The following is a 17548-nucleotide window of genomic DNA, read 5'->3' as shown; positions in this document are numbered from 1 at the left end:
AACATGAGGAAGAACTTCCTGACTGTGAGAGCTGTTCAGCAGTGGAACTCTCTGCCCTGGAGTGAGGTGGAGGCTCCTTCTTTGGGGGCTTTTAAACAGAGGCTGGATGGCCATCTGTTGGGGGTGCTTTGAATGCAATTTTCCTGCTTCTTGGCAGGGGGTTGGACTGGATGGGGCATGGGGTCTCTTCCAACTCTATGATTCTATGATTCCCCCATTTTATTTTCACAACAATTCAGAGTTAGTTCACTCTGCACAATTCTAGGGCTATGGTTCCACTCTATGGCACACTATGATGGCGAGGCCCTAGAACTTCCTAAATTGCTAATCCCAGGATGTCATAAGATGTTGCCACGGCTGTTAAAACAGACTCATGGCTGTTGAAGTATGCAGTGTGTAATGGGAGGAAAGTAAGATATACATTAAAGAAATAAACAAATTACATTGTACTGTTTAACTTTATGGATCTCAGAGACAGGCAGAGTGTGATGGAGGTATGCCTCTTCTAATCTGCTGCCTACAAATCTTTGGGATTACAAACCAAACAAACCTTAGGTTTATTGTGCACCTTCAGGTTGTTTTCCTGGCATGATTTGAGAAGTGGGAGGTTACCTTTGCCTTCCTCTGAGGTTGAGAGAGTATGACTTGCCCACAGTCACCCAGTGGGTTTCCACAGTCCAGATTCAAACTTGAATCTTGAGAGTCATAGTCTCAAGCCACTTGTAAAGACTTCCTCTTCGTTGTCTGATATTCAATCTAGTATGCTGCCACCATCTGTGAGGTACTAGGCTATGCTGCCACCAATTTGTAAAGGTTTCATATTCAGTTTATTAATGGATTCCCCTATTTCCAAACAGATTCATTGCTACCACTCTGTTTGAGGATGGAATTACTGTCGCAAGGAGTAGGTCTGACACAGTCACCCCAAAGTTGAGGGTGATGCAAAAGCTTCTTCACACAGTCAGAAAAATCTGAAAGGACTTGCGCTGAACCCGAAAATGCTCTCGTCCTCAAATGCTCTCGCCTACCCCTCCATCCATCCACCAAACTTCTCAGCTTCTCACTTGAAAGGCCCAATTTGGAGGCGGGAAAGGCCAGTGAGACCATGGGCAAAAGGGTGGGTGGGGGGTAGCGGTGGTGGACGAGATTTACAAGTGAAAGGAGTTAAGAATGGAGCAGTTTGTGGGATAAAGAGTCCGCAGAAGGGGCTTTACAGATGTGTGGAGGGACGGGGAGGGGGTGGCTCATTGTTTAATTAAGCAGAAAGTGGCTCTTTTGAAAAGCAATTTTGCACAGGAGCTGGGGAGGGGACCGGGAGAGCTCAGTAAACAGTCCCTACCAGGAGGGAGGGCAGGAGAGGAGAAAGGAACAGCTGGCACCAGGAACCGTGTGAACCAAATGCTGCCGCTGCCGAGGGGTTTAAAGGGCTGCGGACTGACCTGTGCCCTCCCTCTCCATCCATCCATCCATCCATCCATCTATCCAAACCATCCTACCCCAGAAAGCCAACTCTGAGATCATCGTATGCCAGCAAGACCCAAATAAAGCTGTGGACATAGGTGGACACAATGGCTATGTGTTGTTGAAGGCTTTCACGGCCAGAATCACTGGGTTGCTGTGAATTTTCTGATCTGGCTGGCCATGTTCCAGAAACATTCCCTCCTGATGTTTCGCCCACATCTATGGCAAGCATCCTCAGAGGTTGAGAGGTCTGTTGGAAACTAGGCAAGTGAGGTTTATGCATTTTATTTAATTATTTACAGCATTTATGCCGCCCTTCTCACTCTGAAGGGGACTCAGAGCGGCTTACAAGTAATATGTAAATACTACTTTACTGTACCTCGTGAAGGCTGATCTGGCCGGGGTGGTCCACGCCTTGGTCACCTCCAGATTGGACTACTGCAATGCACTCTATGTGGGGCTGCCCTTGAAAACGGCCCAGAAATTCCAACTGGTCCAACGGGCAGCGGCCAGGTTGTGAACTGGTGCTCCTTACAGAGAGAGGTCAACCCTCCTGTTTAAGGGGCTCCATTGGCTGCCGTTCATTTTCCGGTCCCAATTCAAGGTGCAGGTGCTTACCTACAAAGCCCTAAACGGTTTGGGACCTGCCTACCTGCGTGACCGCAACTCCGTATATGAACCCACACGATCTCTCCGATCATCTGGAGAGGCCCTGCTCATGATCCCACCTGCGTCGCAAGCGCAGTTGGTGGGGACGAGGGACAGGGCCTTCTCTGTGGTAGCCCCCCGACTCTGGAACTCTCTCCCCAAGGACATTAGACAAGCCCCTACGTTGGCAGTCTTCAGGAAGAGCTTGAAGACGTGGCTGTTCCTGTGTGCCTTTCCAGAATAGGAAGCTCCTAGCATCATGTCCCAAATGCACTTTACTAGAGATTTAAGATTGTCTGCACACCGCACCTACCTCTAAAAACCTATACATTTCACCTGTCATGCCAGCACTTTTAAATTTTATTCATTACATTTGACCCGGCCTTAGTTTTAAATGTGCCGTGGTGTTATTGTTTTTAATGTTTATTGTTATTGCTTTAATTTTTTTTTGCTTTATGAGTTTTATTGTTGTATTTGTTATGCTGTTGTTTTATTGAGGGCCTTGGCCTTTTGTAAGCCGCACCGAGTCCTTCAGGAGATGTTAGCGGGGTATAAATAAAGTTTATAATAATATATTATTGCCGTAGCACAGTATTAGCATAATAATAATAATAATAATAATAATAATAATAATAATACTTTATTTGTACCCCGCTACCATCTCCCCAAGGGACTCGGTGTGGCTTACATGAGGCCAAGCCCACAGCACATCAATAAAGAAAGGCGATAATGAATAGTCAATACAAAACAGTTAAAATAAACTCAAAAACAGAGAAATACACAATAAGCAATAAACAATAACAATAACATACAGCATTTAAAGCATATGGCCGGGCCAAATGTAATAATTAAAATTTAAAATGCTGGGCATGAACAAGGAGGATAAACTAGGATAGGGTTTTCAGAGAAAGATGAGGGCGCGCAAACAATCCTAAATCAATATTAAAGTGCATTTGAGGATATATTGCTAAGAGTTTTCCTTATTTTGGAAGGCACACTGGAACAACCACATTTTCAGGCTCCTCCTAAAGACTGCTAGTGTTGGGGTATGTCTGATGTCCTTAGGGAGTGAATTCCAGTCGAAGGGCCACCACCGAGAAGGCCCTCTTCCTCGTCCCCACCAATCGCGCCTGTGAAGGAGGTGGGAGCGTGAACAAGGCCTCTCCAGATAATCGAAGAGATCATGTGGGTTCATACACAGAAATGCGGTCACGCAGGTAGGAAAGGCCCCAAACCATTCAGGGCTTTGTAGGTAAGAACCTGCACCTTGAATTGGGACCGGAAAATGAACAGCAGCCAGTACTATATTGTACTATATTTGAACTGCTAGCTTAGCAGAAGCTGGGGCTAACAGCAGGAGCTCAGCCCGCTCCCCAGATTTGAATCGCCAACCTTTTGATCAGCAAGTTCAGCAGCTCAGCGGTTTAATCCCTTGCACCACTGGGGGCTCCTTCAAGAGCTCATGCTAAGATACATTTGATAGCCTTAAAGGTGCCATCCAACTCCTTGTTTTTCCTCTACCTCTGCTTCTTTTTATATTGAACAGACTCACACAGCAATCCCTTTGAACAATTTTTTTTCCTGTGGACCACTTTTACGAGAGAACTGATTTAAGAATGACACCCCTACCCCCTCTTCCCCACCCCTGTTTTCCTTCTTCTTCCCTACTGGACGCCCCCAACCCCTCCACCCCCTGGTTTGCCCATACCTAACCAATCCCCACCCTCCTTAACTTTCTTTGTTTTTTAAACTATATTTAAGCAAAATCTATATAAATAAAAATGTAATGTTCGTTTGTGGGGCTAACAGAACTCAAAAACCACTGGACGAATTGACACCAAATTTGGACAGCAAACATCTAACAACCCAATGTATGTTCTTCACTCCAAAAAATGGATTTTGTCATTTGGGATTTGTAGTTGCTGGGATTTATAGTTCACCTACAATCAAAAAGCATTCTGAACCCCACCAACGATTGAATTGAACCAAACTTGGTACACAGTTCTCCCCTGACCAACAGAAAATACTGGAAGGGTTTGGTGGGCAGTGTCCTTTGCTTTTGGAGTTGTAGTTCACCTACATCCAGAGATCACTGTGGACTCAAACAAGGATGGATCTGGACCAAACTTGGAATGAATACTCAATATGCCCAAATGTGAACACTGGTGGAGTTTGGGGAAAATAGAATCTTGACATTTGGGAGTTGTAGTTGCTGAGATTTATAGTTCACCGGCAATCACAGAGCATTCTGAACCCCACCAACGATAGAATTGGGCCAAACCTCCCACACACTGAACCCCCATGTGGGCCACAGCAACGCGTGGCAGAGGATGGCTAGTAAATATATTTTTTTAAAAAGAATGACAATCTTTGAAATACTCACAAGGTTCAGGCTGGCTGGGTAAAGTCACCTGGTGCTTTTTTATCCCATCAAACAAGAGTTCTGCTCCACCTCTGAAAGGCAAAACACACAAACATGAATCATCATTACACAAGAGAACTCACATCAAGAGAAAGCATCATGTGCAATGACGGCACAATAATAATAATAATAATAATAATAATTATTATTATTATTATTATTGTATTGCCCACCTCTCCTTGTGGCTCGAGGCATGGTACAACAGGGTCATTACAACAACCACATGGAGTGGAAGAAAGTGAAGTGCTCGACATGTGGTTCAGAACTTGAAAAATTGTTTTTCCTAGAATCCCCTTGCTAGCATGACAAGCAGGTGACAACCAACCACCTCAGGGACATGAATCTCAAAATAGGTTTAGCTATTACTCTATTTGCATAACATTTCCTTTGCAATCACTACATTACACAAACACGCAGGGAGGAAATATCGAAACGTATCAGTACAGAAATATCACCCCAAGACCCAGTTCCTTTGAAACCCTGTTACGTGAGGAAAGATTTTTTGGCTGTACTCTTTGGAAGGGGCACAAGACCGCCTTTGTAGCACTGGCCGCAATGCTAACTCCTTCTCCCCAGTTACTGTCCCCAAAGATGGCTCTGTTGGGGCTGCCTTGCTCACAGAAAACACTGTTATCTGGAAACTGAAGTCGCAATTATTAATGTAAGACAGATCTGGAGATTCATGTAGGCGAACAAGCCCCGGCCATGACAGGAGAGAGGCCCCTTTCTGCTTGCTGGGAAAACAAGCTCATACTTTGTGCTTTTCACAGATCCTGCAATGGCAGAGAAGGTCCTTTCTGTAACACATGAGCTGGGGGGGACTCAGCTGCAAGGCTAATGCATAGAGCGTCCATTTAAGCATTTCCAAGAAAAGAGGGGGTGGCGGGGTGTGGGGAGACAGAACCAAACACATACAGCTTTGCTGAGTCTCAGTGGGTCCCCATAGATATCGTCAAAAGGTCATGCTAACTCCCACCTTTCCCAAATTAGCGCCTCCAGATCTGTTGGACTGCAATGTCCATCACTCCCAGCCATCATGGCTGCTGAAGACTGTAATCGCCAAACAGGCAAAGACCTTAATGTTTAAACCTTGTTTAAACCTTCCACCTTGGCTGACCAGTATAAAATGATATGTTTTCTTGGGTTGTTGCAGGTTTTTTCGGGCTGTATGGCCATGGTTTAGAGACATTCTCTCCTGACGTTTCACCTGCATCTATGGCAAGCATCCTAAGAGGTAGTGAGGTCTGTTGGAACTAGGAAAAAGGGTTTATATATCTGTGGAATGACCAGGGTGGGCAATGCTGCGTTTGGTAGTCCCTATGTAGACTTGTCCACAGCTGCATGAACTGAACCACCTCAACTGGGCTCTACAGGCCAATGAAGACTCCACCTCAGACATCAAGAGCTGCAAGACCAAGAACAAGCCACGAGAATAAAGACGAAGATCCACCCAGAGGAAAAGTGTTCTTGCCACACATCAAGGGAACCACTGACCGCATAGGGAAGCTGATGAGGAAACACAACATACAAACTATCTACAGACCCACCAAGAAAATCCAACAAATGCTACGTTCAGCAAAGGACAAGAGGGATCCTCTCACTTCTGCAGGAGTCTACCGTGTACTATGCAGCTGTGGACAAGTCTACATAGGGACCACCAAACGCAGCATTGCCCAAACACGAATCAAGGAACATGAAAGGCACTGCAGACTACTTCAACCAGAGAAATCAGCCATAGCAGAGGACCTGATGAACCAACCTGGACACAGCATTTTATTGGAGAACACAGAAATGCTGGACCACTCTCTCAACCACCATGTCAGACTACACAGAGAGCCATTGAAATCCACAAGCATGTGGACAATTTCAACAGAAAGGAGGAAACCATGAAAATGAACAAAATCTGGCTACCAGTATTAAAAAACTCTAAAATTGCAACAGCACAACAACAGAGAGGAAGCAGGCAGGGACATCTAATTACCTCTCAACAAAAGATTGCTCCAGGCACAGTCAGCCCATTCTATGCTAATCAAGGTGGTCAGTTGAAACATTCACACCTAGCTTCAGCAGAGAAAAGTCCTTTGTCTCACCCTGGTCATTCCACAAATATATAAACCCTTTTCCTAGTTCCAACAAACCTCACTACCTCTGAGGATGCTTGCAATAGATGCAGGCGAAACGTCAAGAGAAATCCCATCCAGTTTACCAGCTGTTAGGATTTCTGGGGGTTGAAGGCCAAAACATCTCTAATAATAAAGCTTTATTTAAATCCCACCTTCTCTCCCTGAGGGGACTTGGGACAGCTTACAACAGAGAAAGCACAATATAAAATATAAACACACAACCACATTACAAAATTAAAACAACAATAACAACAAATCCTAATTTGTTTTTTCAAGCCTCTGAAAGGTCTCAGTGGCTTCTGGATTATGATTTCAGGTCTCTGTGTTAAATTTTTAAGTTTCTTTAATGTACTGGTATGTTATAGTTGGAATTGTTCCTGGATTATGATTTCAGGTTTCTGTGTTATGTTTTAAACAGTTTGTGTAATTTTTATTTTTTTATGATTTTTATTGATTTTAATGTATTTTTTTTCATGTCAGGAGTGACTTGAGGAATTGCAAGTCGCTTCTGGTGTGAGAGAATTGGCCATCTGCAAGGATATTGCTAGGGGACTCCTGGATGTTTTACCATCCTTATGGGAGGCTTCTCTTATGTCTCTGCATGGGGAGCTGGAGCTGACAGAGGGAGCTCAACCCGCTCTCCAGGTAACTGTAAACTGCCAACATTTGGAAGAAACTCCAAAGTGATCTCTAGAACGCTCAATTTTTTTGTGCTGAATTAGTGCTGAATTATGCAACAAGTGCATTATTATTACATTTTGAATAAATGTTGACTGAAATGCACTGAACTATTTGTTTTATACTGCATCTCTGTCCTTTCTACAGTTTTGTTTTTGCCTCCAATACCAAGATTTCTCTTGAAGAAATAATGCCCCGGAAAACCTGTACTCTGCAAATTGAGATTTGTTGTTTATTCATTCAGTCATTTCTGAGTCTTCATGGCCTCCTGGACCAGCCCACACCAGAGCTCCCTATTGGCCACCACTACCCCCAGCTCCTTCAAGGTCAAGCCAGTCACTTCAGGGATACCATCCATCCATCTTGCCCTTGCTCGGCCACTCTTCTTTTTTCCTTCCATTTTCCCCAGCATCATTGTCTTCTCCAAGCTTTCCTATCTTCTCATTATATGGCCAAAGTATTTCCTCTTTGCCTTTAATATCCTTCCCTCCAGTCAGCAGCTGGGCATTATTTCCTGGAGTATGGACTGGTTTGATCTTCACACGGTCCAAGGCACTCTCAGAATTTTCCTCCAGCACCACAGTTCAAAAGTGTCTCTCTTCCTTCGCTCAGCCTTCCTTATGATCCAGCTCTCTCATCCATAGGTTACTACAGGGAATACCATTGCTTTAACTATGCGGATTTTCGTTACCAGTGGGATGAGTCTACTCTTCATTATTTTATCGAGACTGGTCACTGCTGTCCTCCCAAGAAGTAAACATCTTTTGATTTCCTGGCTGCACTCTGTGTCTGCAATAATCTTCGTGCGTAGAAATACAAACCGTGTCATTGCCTCCATATTTTCTCCCTCTATTTCCCAGTTATTAATCAGTGTGGTTGCCATCATCTTTGTTTTTTTAATGTTTAACTGCAACCCAGCTTTTGCCCTTCTTTCACTTTGGTTAGAAGGCTCCTCTGCTCTTCCTCACTTTCAGCCGTCAAAGTGGTACCATCTGCATATCTAAGGTTGTTAATGTTTCTTCCAGCAATTTTCACCCCAGCCTTGGATTAATCAAGTCCCACACATTGCATGATGTGTTCTGCATACAAGTTGAATAGGTCAGGTGAGAGTATTGCGTAATGCATTTCCCAATCTTGAACCAGTCTCCTGTTCTGTGGTCTGTTCTTACTGTTGCTGTTTGGTCGTTATACAGTTCCCTCAGGAGACAGGCAAGGGGGTCTTGGTCTTCCCAGACACCAAGAACTTGCCACAATTTATTATGATCCACATTGTAAATGGTTTTAGAATTGTCGAAGACTTTCAAGGCCGGAATCACTGGGTTTTTGTAGGTTTTTTCGGGCTATATGGCCATGTTCTAAAGGCATTTTCTCCTGACGTTTGGCCTGTATCTATGGCAAGCATCCTCAGAGGTGGTGAGGTCTGTTGGGACTAGGAAAAAAGGGTTTATATATCTGTGGAATGACCAGGGCGGGACAAAGGACTCTTGTCTGTTGGAGGTAGGTGTGAATGTTTCAACTGATCACCTTGATTAGCATTTGATTGCCTGGCAGTGCCTGGAGCAATCTTTTGTTGAGAGGTGATTAGATGTCCTTGTTTGTTTCCTCTCTGTTGTTGTGCTGTTCTAATTTTAGAGTTTTTTAATACTGGTAACCAGATTTTGTTCATGTTCATGGTTTCCTCCTTTCTGTTGAAATTGTCCACATGCTTGTGGATTTCAACGGCTTCTCTGTGTAGTCTGACATGGTGGTTGTTGGTGTGGTCCAGCATTTCTGTGTTCCCAAATAATATGCTGTGTCCAGGCTGGTTCATCAGGTGCTCTGCTATGGCTGACTTCTCTGGTTGAAGTAGTCTGCAGTGCCTTTCATGTTCCTTGATTTGTGTTTGGGCAATGCTGAGTTTGGTGGTCCCTATGTAGATTTGTTCACAGCTGCATGTTCTGGAGAACAAGCCCTATGAGGAGTGACGGAAGGAGCTGGGCATGTTTAAAATCATAGAATCAAAGAGTTGGAAGAGACCTCATGGGCCATCCAGTCCAACCCCCTGCCAAGAAGCAGGAATATTGCATTCAAATCATCCAGCCTCTGTTTAAAAGCTTCCAAAGAAGTAGCCTCCACCACACTCTGGGGCAGAGAGTTCCACTGCTGAATGGCTTTCACAGTCAGGAAGTTCTTCCTCATGTTCAGATGGAATCTCCTTTCTTGTAGTTTGAAGCCATTGTTTCGTGTCCTAGTCTCCAGGGAAGCAGAAAACAAGCTTGCTCCCTCCTCCCTGTGGCTTCCTCTCACATATTTAGCCACATATACTGTTTTAGTGTGGTGAGATGTGTTCCACACTGGGCATGCGTACTCAGCGGCAGAGTAGCATGGCGCAAGGGCAGATGTCTTCACTGTGTCTGGTTGTGATCCCCAGTCAGCTTTCGTATGATATTGTTTCTAGCACCCACTTTTTGCTTGATGTTCAGGCAGTGCTTCTTGTAGGTCAAAGCACGGTCCAGAGTGACTCCCAGGTATTTGGGTGTGTTGCAATGCTCCAGTGGGATTCCTTCCCAGGTCATCCTCAGAGCTCGGGATGCTTCTCTGTTCTTGAGATGAAAAGCACATGTCTGTGTTTTAGATGGGTTGGGGATCAGTTGGTTTTCCCTGTAATAGGCAGTAAGAGCACCTAGAGCTCGGAGAGCTTCTGTTCTACCATCTCAAAGCTCCCTGCTTGAGCAGTAATGGCACGATCATCAGCATAGATGAAGCTCTCTGTCCCTTCTGGCAGTGGCTGGTCATTTGTGTAGATGTTGAACATGGATGGAGCAAGTACGCTCCCCTCAGGCAGGCCGTTCTTCTGTTTCCGCCATCTGCTTCTCTGGCCCTGGAACTAAACAAAAAAGCTCCTGTTTTGTAGCAGGTTTCCTATGAGGCGGGTGAGGTGGTCGTCCTTTGTGATATGATACATTTTTCTCAGGAGGAGGCGGTGGTTCACAGTATCATAGACTGCTGACAGGTCTATGAAGACAGCTCCTGTGGTCTGCTGCCTTTCAAAGCCATCTTCTATGTGCTGAGTCAGGTTCAGCACTTGCAATGTGCAGCTTTTGCCTTTCCTGGAGCCAGCTTGCTGTGGGATCAGACAGAGGTCTATATTTTCCGTAATTCTATGCAAAATAAGTCTCTCCAGAACTTTGTAGAGGTGGCACAACAGGGAGATTGGTCTATAGATTTTTTTTTCCTTCCAACTCTAGGATTCTATGATTCTAGGCCTCATTTCCCCACCTTTTTCCATTTGGGCCTCCTCAAACGTTTCTCCATTGGCTCACGCTCGCAAACAACCCCCCCCCCCCGAACTCCCCCAGAACCCGCTTGAAACTTTCCCGAAAGAAACTCCACCTTTTACTTGAAACAATTTCTCCTCAGCGCTTCTCTTACCCAAACTCCAGCTGAAGGGAGACGGGCGCCGCCATCTTGCTTAAGGGAACGGCTCTGCCCACACCAGAAGCACGCGCTCGCCTCACATCCGGCGTTGCCTGGCGACGAGAAGCGTGAGGCCCTGCAAGGCGCATGCGCAGAGCAAAGTGCAAGAGAGTCTGCAGGAAAGAGAGGACCTCTCTAAGGCAGTTTTGGCTTCACATCTCAGGAAAAAGTTGATCTATTGTTAAAACCTTTGCTCCTTACTACTATTTTCCCTCAAATATTAACCACCCAGAAAAGTAGAAAACAGATATAAAATATGATATCTAATAATAATAATAATAATAATAATAGTGTGCTAATGCTTGATGTTAAGCCACTTTGGGCCTCCTTTGGGATATAAATAAATATAATTCTATATTGGCAACTCAATATATTGGGTTGCTGTGAGTTTTCCAGGCTGTCTGGTCATGTTCAAGAAGCATTCTCTCCTGACATTTCGCCTGCATCTATGGCAGGCTTCCCCAGAGGTTGTGAAGTCAGTTGGAAACTAGGAAAATTGGGTTTATATATTTTCCTGTGGAATAATGTCCAGGGTGGGAGAAAGACTCTTGTCTGTTGGAGGCAAGTGTGAATGTTGCCACAGACCATCTTGATCAGCATTGAATGGCCTTGCAGCTTCAAGGCCTGGCTGCTTCCTGTCCAGAGGCGGCCCTAGATAATTTTAAGCAAACAGTATTTTGGCACAACCCTCCACCCCCACCCCAACCAATCACTGATATATATTTCCTGTTCGTCGTGGGAGTTCTGTGTGCCATATTTGGTTCAATTCCATCATTAGTGGAGTTCAGAATGCTCTTTGATTGTAGGTGACTACAACTCGCATATGTCAAGGTCTATTTTCCCCCAAGAGCGCCTCAAGAGAGCCTCTGGGCAATATCAACTATACTGCAAATGCTTACTTTGCGTAATGGGTTGAGCCGCCCCTGTTCCTGCCTGAGAGAATCCTTTGTTGGGAGGTATTAGCTGGCCCTGGAGTTAATGGGAGTTGTGATATAGGAACATCTGGGAGGCTCATGTTTGTTCTCTTTAGTCAGAAGAGTGGGGTCTGAGTTTTGATACCAGGCTCGTGGGTAGGATTTGTGACTTTGGGTTGCTGTGCACTTTTCAGGCTGTGTTACCATGTTCCAGTAGCATCTTCTCCTGACGTTTCACCTGCATCTGTGGCAAGCATCCTCAGAGGCTTGTTCAGAGGTCTGTTGGAAATGAAGCAAGTGAAGTGTGTGTGTATATATTATCTGTGAAATGTCCATGGTGGGAGAAAGAACCCATGTCTGTTTGAAGCAAGCATTTAGTAGCCTTGCAGCTGCAAAGTCAATCAGTGAGGGTATCTGCATAGAGGTAGCTTGGCTGTTGTGCCTGGAGGCATCCTTTGTTTAGGAGGTGTTAACTGGCACTTGATTTCATGTATTGTTGTAGGCTTTCATGGCCAGAATCACTGGGTTGTTGTGGATTTTCCAGGCGGTATGGTCATGTTCCAGAAGCATTCTCTCCTGATGTTTCGCCTGCATCACCTGCCATAGGAGAGAATGCTTCTGGAACATGGCCATACAGCCCGGAAAATCCACAACAACCCAGTGGCACTTCATTGTTTGCTGTCTGGACTTCCCCTGTTTCTGAGTGGTGTTATTTATTTACTGTCTTGATTCTGTTTTTTTTTTTAATACTGGTAACCAGATTTTGTTCATTTTCATGGTTTCTCCCACCCTGGATGTTATTCCACAAATATATACACAAATACATACACTCCACTTGTCTCACCACCAAGAGACCTCGAAAGATGCCATTCGCCACAGATGTAGGTGAAACATCAGAAGAGAATGCTGCCGGAACATGGCCATAAAGTAAAGGTAAAGGTTTCTCCCTTGACATTAAGTCCAGTCGTGGGGGTTGGTGCTCATCTCCATTTGTAAGCCAGAGCCGGCGTTGCCCATAGATGCCTCCTAAGTCATGTGGCCACTGGCAGGACTGCATGGAGTGCCATTACCTTCCTGCAGGAGTTATACCTATTGATCTACCCACATTTTCAGGTTTTCAAACTGCTAGGTTGGCAGGAGCTGGGGCTAATAGTGGGAGCTCACCCCGCTCCTGGATTCGAACTGTCAACCTTTTGGTCAGCAAGATCAGCAGCTCAATGCTTTAACCCACTGCACCACCAGGAGCTCCTGTATGGCCATAAAGCCAAAGAGCCTGCATTGTCCGTAGATGCCGCCCTAGGTCATGTGGCCAACATGACTGCAAGGAGCACTATTACCTTCCCGCAGGAGTGGTACCTATTGATCTACCCACATTTTCATATTTTGGAACTGCTAGGTTGCTAGGAGCTGGGGCTAATAGTGGGAGCTCACCCCACTCCCAGATTCGAACTGCCAACCTTTTTGTCAGTAACTTCAGCAGCTCAGTGGTTTAGCCCGCTGCGTCACCAAGGGCTCCTATATGGCCATAAAGAGCCGGCGTTGTCTGTAGAAGCCTGCAAAGTCATGTGGCCGGCATGATTGCATGGAGCGCCGTTACCTTCTCACCGGAGTGGTACCTATTGATCTACTCACATTTTCATGTTTTCCAGCTGCTGGGTTGGCAGGAACTGGGGCTAACAGCAGCTCACCCCACTCCCGGATTCAAACTGCCAACCTTTTGGTCAGCAAGTTCAGCAGATCAGTGGTATATAATGTATAAATATTAAAATAAATATAGCGTCCTGTCAGGTTTTACAATGTATTGTAATGTAATATAGCCGAGTCATGCACTGCTAATAGGCTTCTATTGGAAATGCTGAGTCATGCATTAACTGTATATAGAACTTCATTTGGGGAATGTGTTCTGGCCTAGTCCAGGTGATTGTGAATCATGTAATCCTGGGTTTGAGTTATATTAATGAGTTGGGAACCAATCAGAGATTGCTATGTATAGAATTGTATATAAGGAAGTCATGTAGAGTGTATTCTTTCTCCTTGTGCTGTGATGCTGTTCGTCGAAGGCTCTATGTAATTACATAGAGCCTTCGACGAACAGCATCACAGCACAAGGAGAGAATATACACTCTACATTACTTCCTTATATACAATTCTATACATAGCAATCTCTGATTGCCATTGTTTTCCCCCCAGTCTAGATGACATTACAAACTTACCACAGCACACAGTTATATCTTGTCTTAGCAGACAGGTTATTTTAATCAATTGATTAAAATAACCTGTCTGCTAAGACAAGATATAACTGTGTGCTGTGATAAGTTTGTAATGTCATCTAGACTGGGGGGAAAACAATGGTAAAACTGACAATTGCCAGGCATGTGCTCAAGTGCCTGTAAAAGAGTTCCAGAGTGACTGCAGTTTGCGGGAGCAGTTGACTGAAAATACTGTGCAGAAAGAAGTTACTGGAAAGCGCTGAAGTTCTGCAACTGATCTGCTGCTGAATTGTGAAATTAATCTCAACACGTCCCTACATTGCGGGTTTTCACTTATTCCAGGAGGTCCTGAAAGGTAACCCCCGCAAAAAGTGAGGGAACATTGTATTGTTAACACACATACAACTTATTTGGCTCTGTGTGGAGACATTTTGCCCTATGCAAAGGATCCAATTCTTTCCCAATAAAGCACTCAGAAGTCGCCCCAAACGTCCCGGCCCGTTTGCCAAGTCAAACGCCCAAGAGTGTTCCGGATCCGGGAGGGCGACCGTTGGGAGCCGTGACAATGGAAGGAAGGGGGCCTGGTCCCAGCAGCTTTGTTTGATTTCCCTCCAGCCTCTGTGTTTTGCATAGGGATCGAGAGAGAGGGGTGCTGTGGGGCCAGGGAAGGGAGGTCAGGGGGAGTTAAAGCTCTTTGGATCCCATTCATGTGCTAATGGGGTGTCAAGCAGAGATCAGTGAGGTGGAGGCCAGGCCTCGGAGCTTGGGTTAAACTGCTGCTCAAAGAAAGCCGGAGCCCAAGCAACCAACCACCCGAGAGGGCTGTATGTCATTACGGCCCATCCCTGGCTCTCTTCTGTTTGACCTGGGGAAGGCAAGGGGAGGGGGTTTGCGAGCGGTGTGTGTGTATGTGTGTCCCAATTCACAGCCAAACAAAGCAGGAGGGTGTTCAAACAATGCCAGACCCCCGTCTGGGCCTTCAATAGGGGCCTCTAAACAGGCGTTTAACCTCCAGAACGGCTGAAAGTGATCCTCAAAAGCAGCTTGGCCTCTCATTGTGGCTGCATCAGAGGCCACTTGGATGGCTCCTCTCCGCCGCCTTCCCTTCTGGTTGCGCGGCTAATAAATGGCTCCTGCGACCAGGGCGCGCAAGGTCTTTCCGGCTCAAAAAGCATCCCATGGAAAAAACAGGAACTCTGCAAAAAAGACGGAAAGGAAAAAAAAGGGAGGGAAGGAGAGTGCAAAGGGAAGGAACTGGAAAGAGGCCCAGCAAAGCATCTGAAACGTGGGAGAATTCAAACACTTTACTCGATCATTCCAGGAGAATTCCCTTTCCCTGAAATGATAGAGAAAAGCCCAGGATACCTGAATGGAGCTGAACGTGGGAGCTTTCTATACATTTCAGATGGGAAGAAAGTTTGCAGTCAAACATCATGCATGTTGCAATTCTTTGAGGGTTGAACGAAAAGTAATGCCTCCACAGTTTCAAACCTTCTGTTTTTGGGCAAGGTGATTGAACGGACAGTGGTGGGGCAGCTACAGCAATTCTTAGATGAGACCGGGTTTGGACCCCTTTCAATCAGGCTTTCGTTCAGGTCATGGGACAGAGACTGTCTTGGTAGCTATTACTGACGAAATTCGTCGTCAATTAGACGGAGGTGGATCAGCGCTATTGGTACTCTTGGACCTCACAGCTGCATTTGACACCGTGGACCATGACTTGCTGATTCATCGATTGGCTCTGTCTGGTGTACGAGGTTTAGCCCTGAAATGGTTCAATTTGTTCCTCCAGGACCGGAGACAGAGGGTGGAGTGGTCAGGCCAAAGCTCTGAGAGCTCCTGCCTTTGCTGTGGAGTTCCCCAGGGTGCTATCCTCTCGCCCTGTTGTTTAATATCTACGTCTGGCTACTTGCTGGACTGGTGCGGAGCTTTGGCCTAGAGTGCTACCAGTATGCAGATGATACCCAGCTACTCTTGCGTCTCGAACCTGGGACAACCGCGATTCCTGAGAACTTTAGGCTGTGTTTGGAAGCAGTGATGAGTTGGCTGCGAGCGAGCAAACTCAAAATGAATCCTGCTAAAACTGAGATACTCTGGCCCGGCCAGCCGCCAGAATTAATCCAGTCTCTGCCTGATTTCGATGGGGAAGCTCTGCCACTGTTAAAAGCCTAGGGGTTGTGTTGGACTCATCGCTGACGATGGAGGCCCAGATCACTGCCATAAGTAAGCAGGCCTTCTTTCATCTTTGCCAGGCAAGGAAATTGGCATCCTACCTTTTGGTAGAAGTATTGGCAACAGTAATCCACGCAACAGTCACCACGAGGTTGGACTATTGCAACGTCTTATATGCCGGCCTTCCGAAGTCAACAACCCAGAAGATTCGGATGGTCCAAAATGCAGCGGCCAGGCTGCTAGCGGGATCATCTATAAGATCCCATATTACACCGATTCGGCAACAACTGCATTGGCTACCAATAGAACATCAGATCTCTTACAAGATACTGATCCTGACATTTAGAGCTCAAAATGGCCAAGGACCTTTGTATCTTAGAGACCGCCTCATTCCTTTTCTCCATCAGTGGTCACCTCGATCCACCCAGGAAAATCTCCTGGGAGGTACACCTGGAAGCTACAAAGCATAGAGCTTTTTCGACCTATGCTCCAATTCTGTGGAACTCATTGCCTCCATACGTTAGAGCAATGTTGGAGTTGCGACCTTTTGTAAAGGCACTCAAGACTTGGCTGTTTGGTTGTGCATTTAAGTAATCAGATCTAATTTGCCAAATAGTCACTGTTGAATGTTTTTTTTTTATTGTGAAATGCTATTTTAGATGGCAAGTCGCTCGGAGCACCTTGGTGGAGAGCAACTCATTAAGAAATCCCTTCCAGTCCGGTTTCCGTGCAGGGCACGGGACAGAGACTGTGCTGGTCTCCATCACAGATCACCTTTGATGCCAGCTGGACCCGGGCGGGTCGGCGCTGCTTATGTTATTGGATCTCATAGCAGCATTTGACACAGTCGACCACAATCTTTTGACCCACCGCCTTGCTGTTTCTGGAATTGGGGACAGCTTTAAACTGGCTGCCCTCCTTTCTTCACAACCGTGGACAGCGAGTGGAGAGGGGAGGCCTGGTCTCTGAGAGGTCCTCTCTATCTTGTGGGGTTCCTCAGGGGGCCATTCTCTCCTCTCTGTTGCTTAACATCTATATGCGACCACTTGCTCAGCTGGTTCGAGGTTTTGGGCTTGAGTGTTATCAGTACGCCGATGACACTCAGCTGGTGCTGAAGATGGAAAGCTGACCGGACTCTGTACCCGATTATTTCCATCAGTGCCTCGAGGCCGTTACTGGATGGCTGCGTGCCAGCAGGTTGAGGGTGAATCCAGCAAAGACGGAGATCCTATGGCTGGGTCGACCGGGCAGTGGGGACATCCAGCTGCCTACCCTGGATGGCAAGGCGCTACGCCCATCATCATTGGTCAAGAGTCTGGGAGTCCTTTTGGACCCTCTGCTGACGATGGAGGCCCAGGTCTCCGCCGTTAGCAGAACCGCTTTTTTTCATCTGCTGCAGGCTAGACAGCTGGCCCCCTCCCTGTCCAGGGACGACCTAGCTACAGTGATCCAGGCCACAGTCAT

General features: G+C 46.1%; 1 protein-coding gene across 1 annotated transcript in view; it reads right to left on the bottom strand.

Annotated features, from left to right (window-relative positions):
- The window catches only part of URM1 (ubiquitin related modifier 1), a 29902-nt gene extending 19056 nt beyond the window's left edge, over positions 1-10846 (bottom strand). Inside the window, exons 1-2 of the mRNA XM_060757165.2 lie at positions 10744-10846; positions 4493-4563 (exon numbers count right to left, since the gene is read on the bottom strand). Of these exons, the coding sequence (XP_060613148.2) occupies positions 4493-4563; positions 10744-10778 (106 nt within the window). The 5' untranslated portion in view covers positions 10779-10846. The remainder of the gene's footprint in view (positions 1-4492; positions 4564-10743) is intronic.
- Between the last annotated feature and the right edge of the window lie 6702 nt (positions 10847-17548).

Source organism: Anolis sagrei, chromosome 11 (genome assembly GCF_037176765.1).
Source record: "Anolis sagrei isolate rAnoSag1 chromosome 11, rAnoSag1.mat, whole genome shotgun sequence".
Taxonomy (NCBI): domain Eukaryota; kingdom Metazoa; phylum Chordata; class Lepidosauria; order Squamata; family Dactyloidae; genus Anolis; species Anolis sagrei.
The sequence above is the reverse complement of the archived record's forward strand: the minus strand, read 5'-3'. Positions and strand labels throughout refer to the sequence as shown.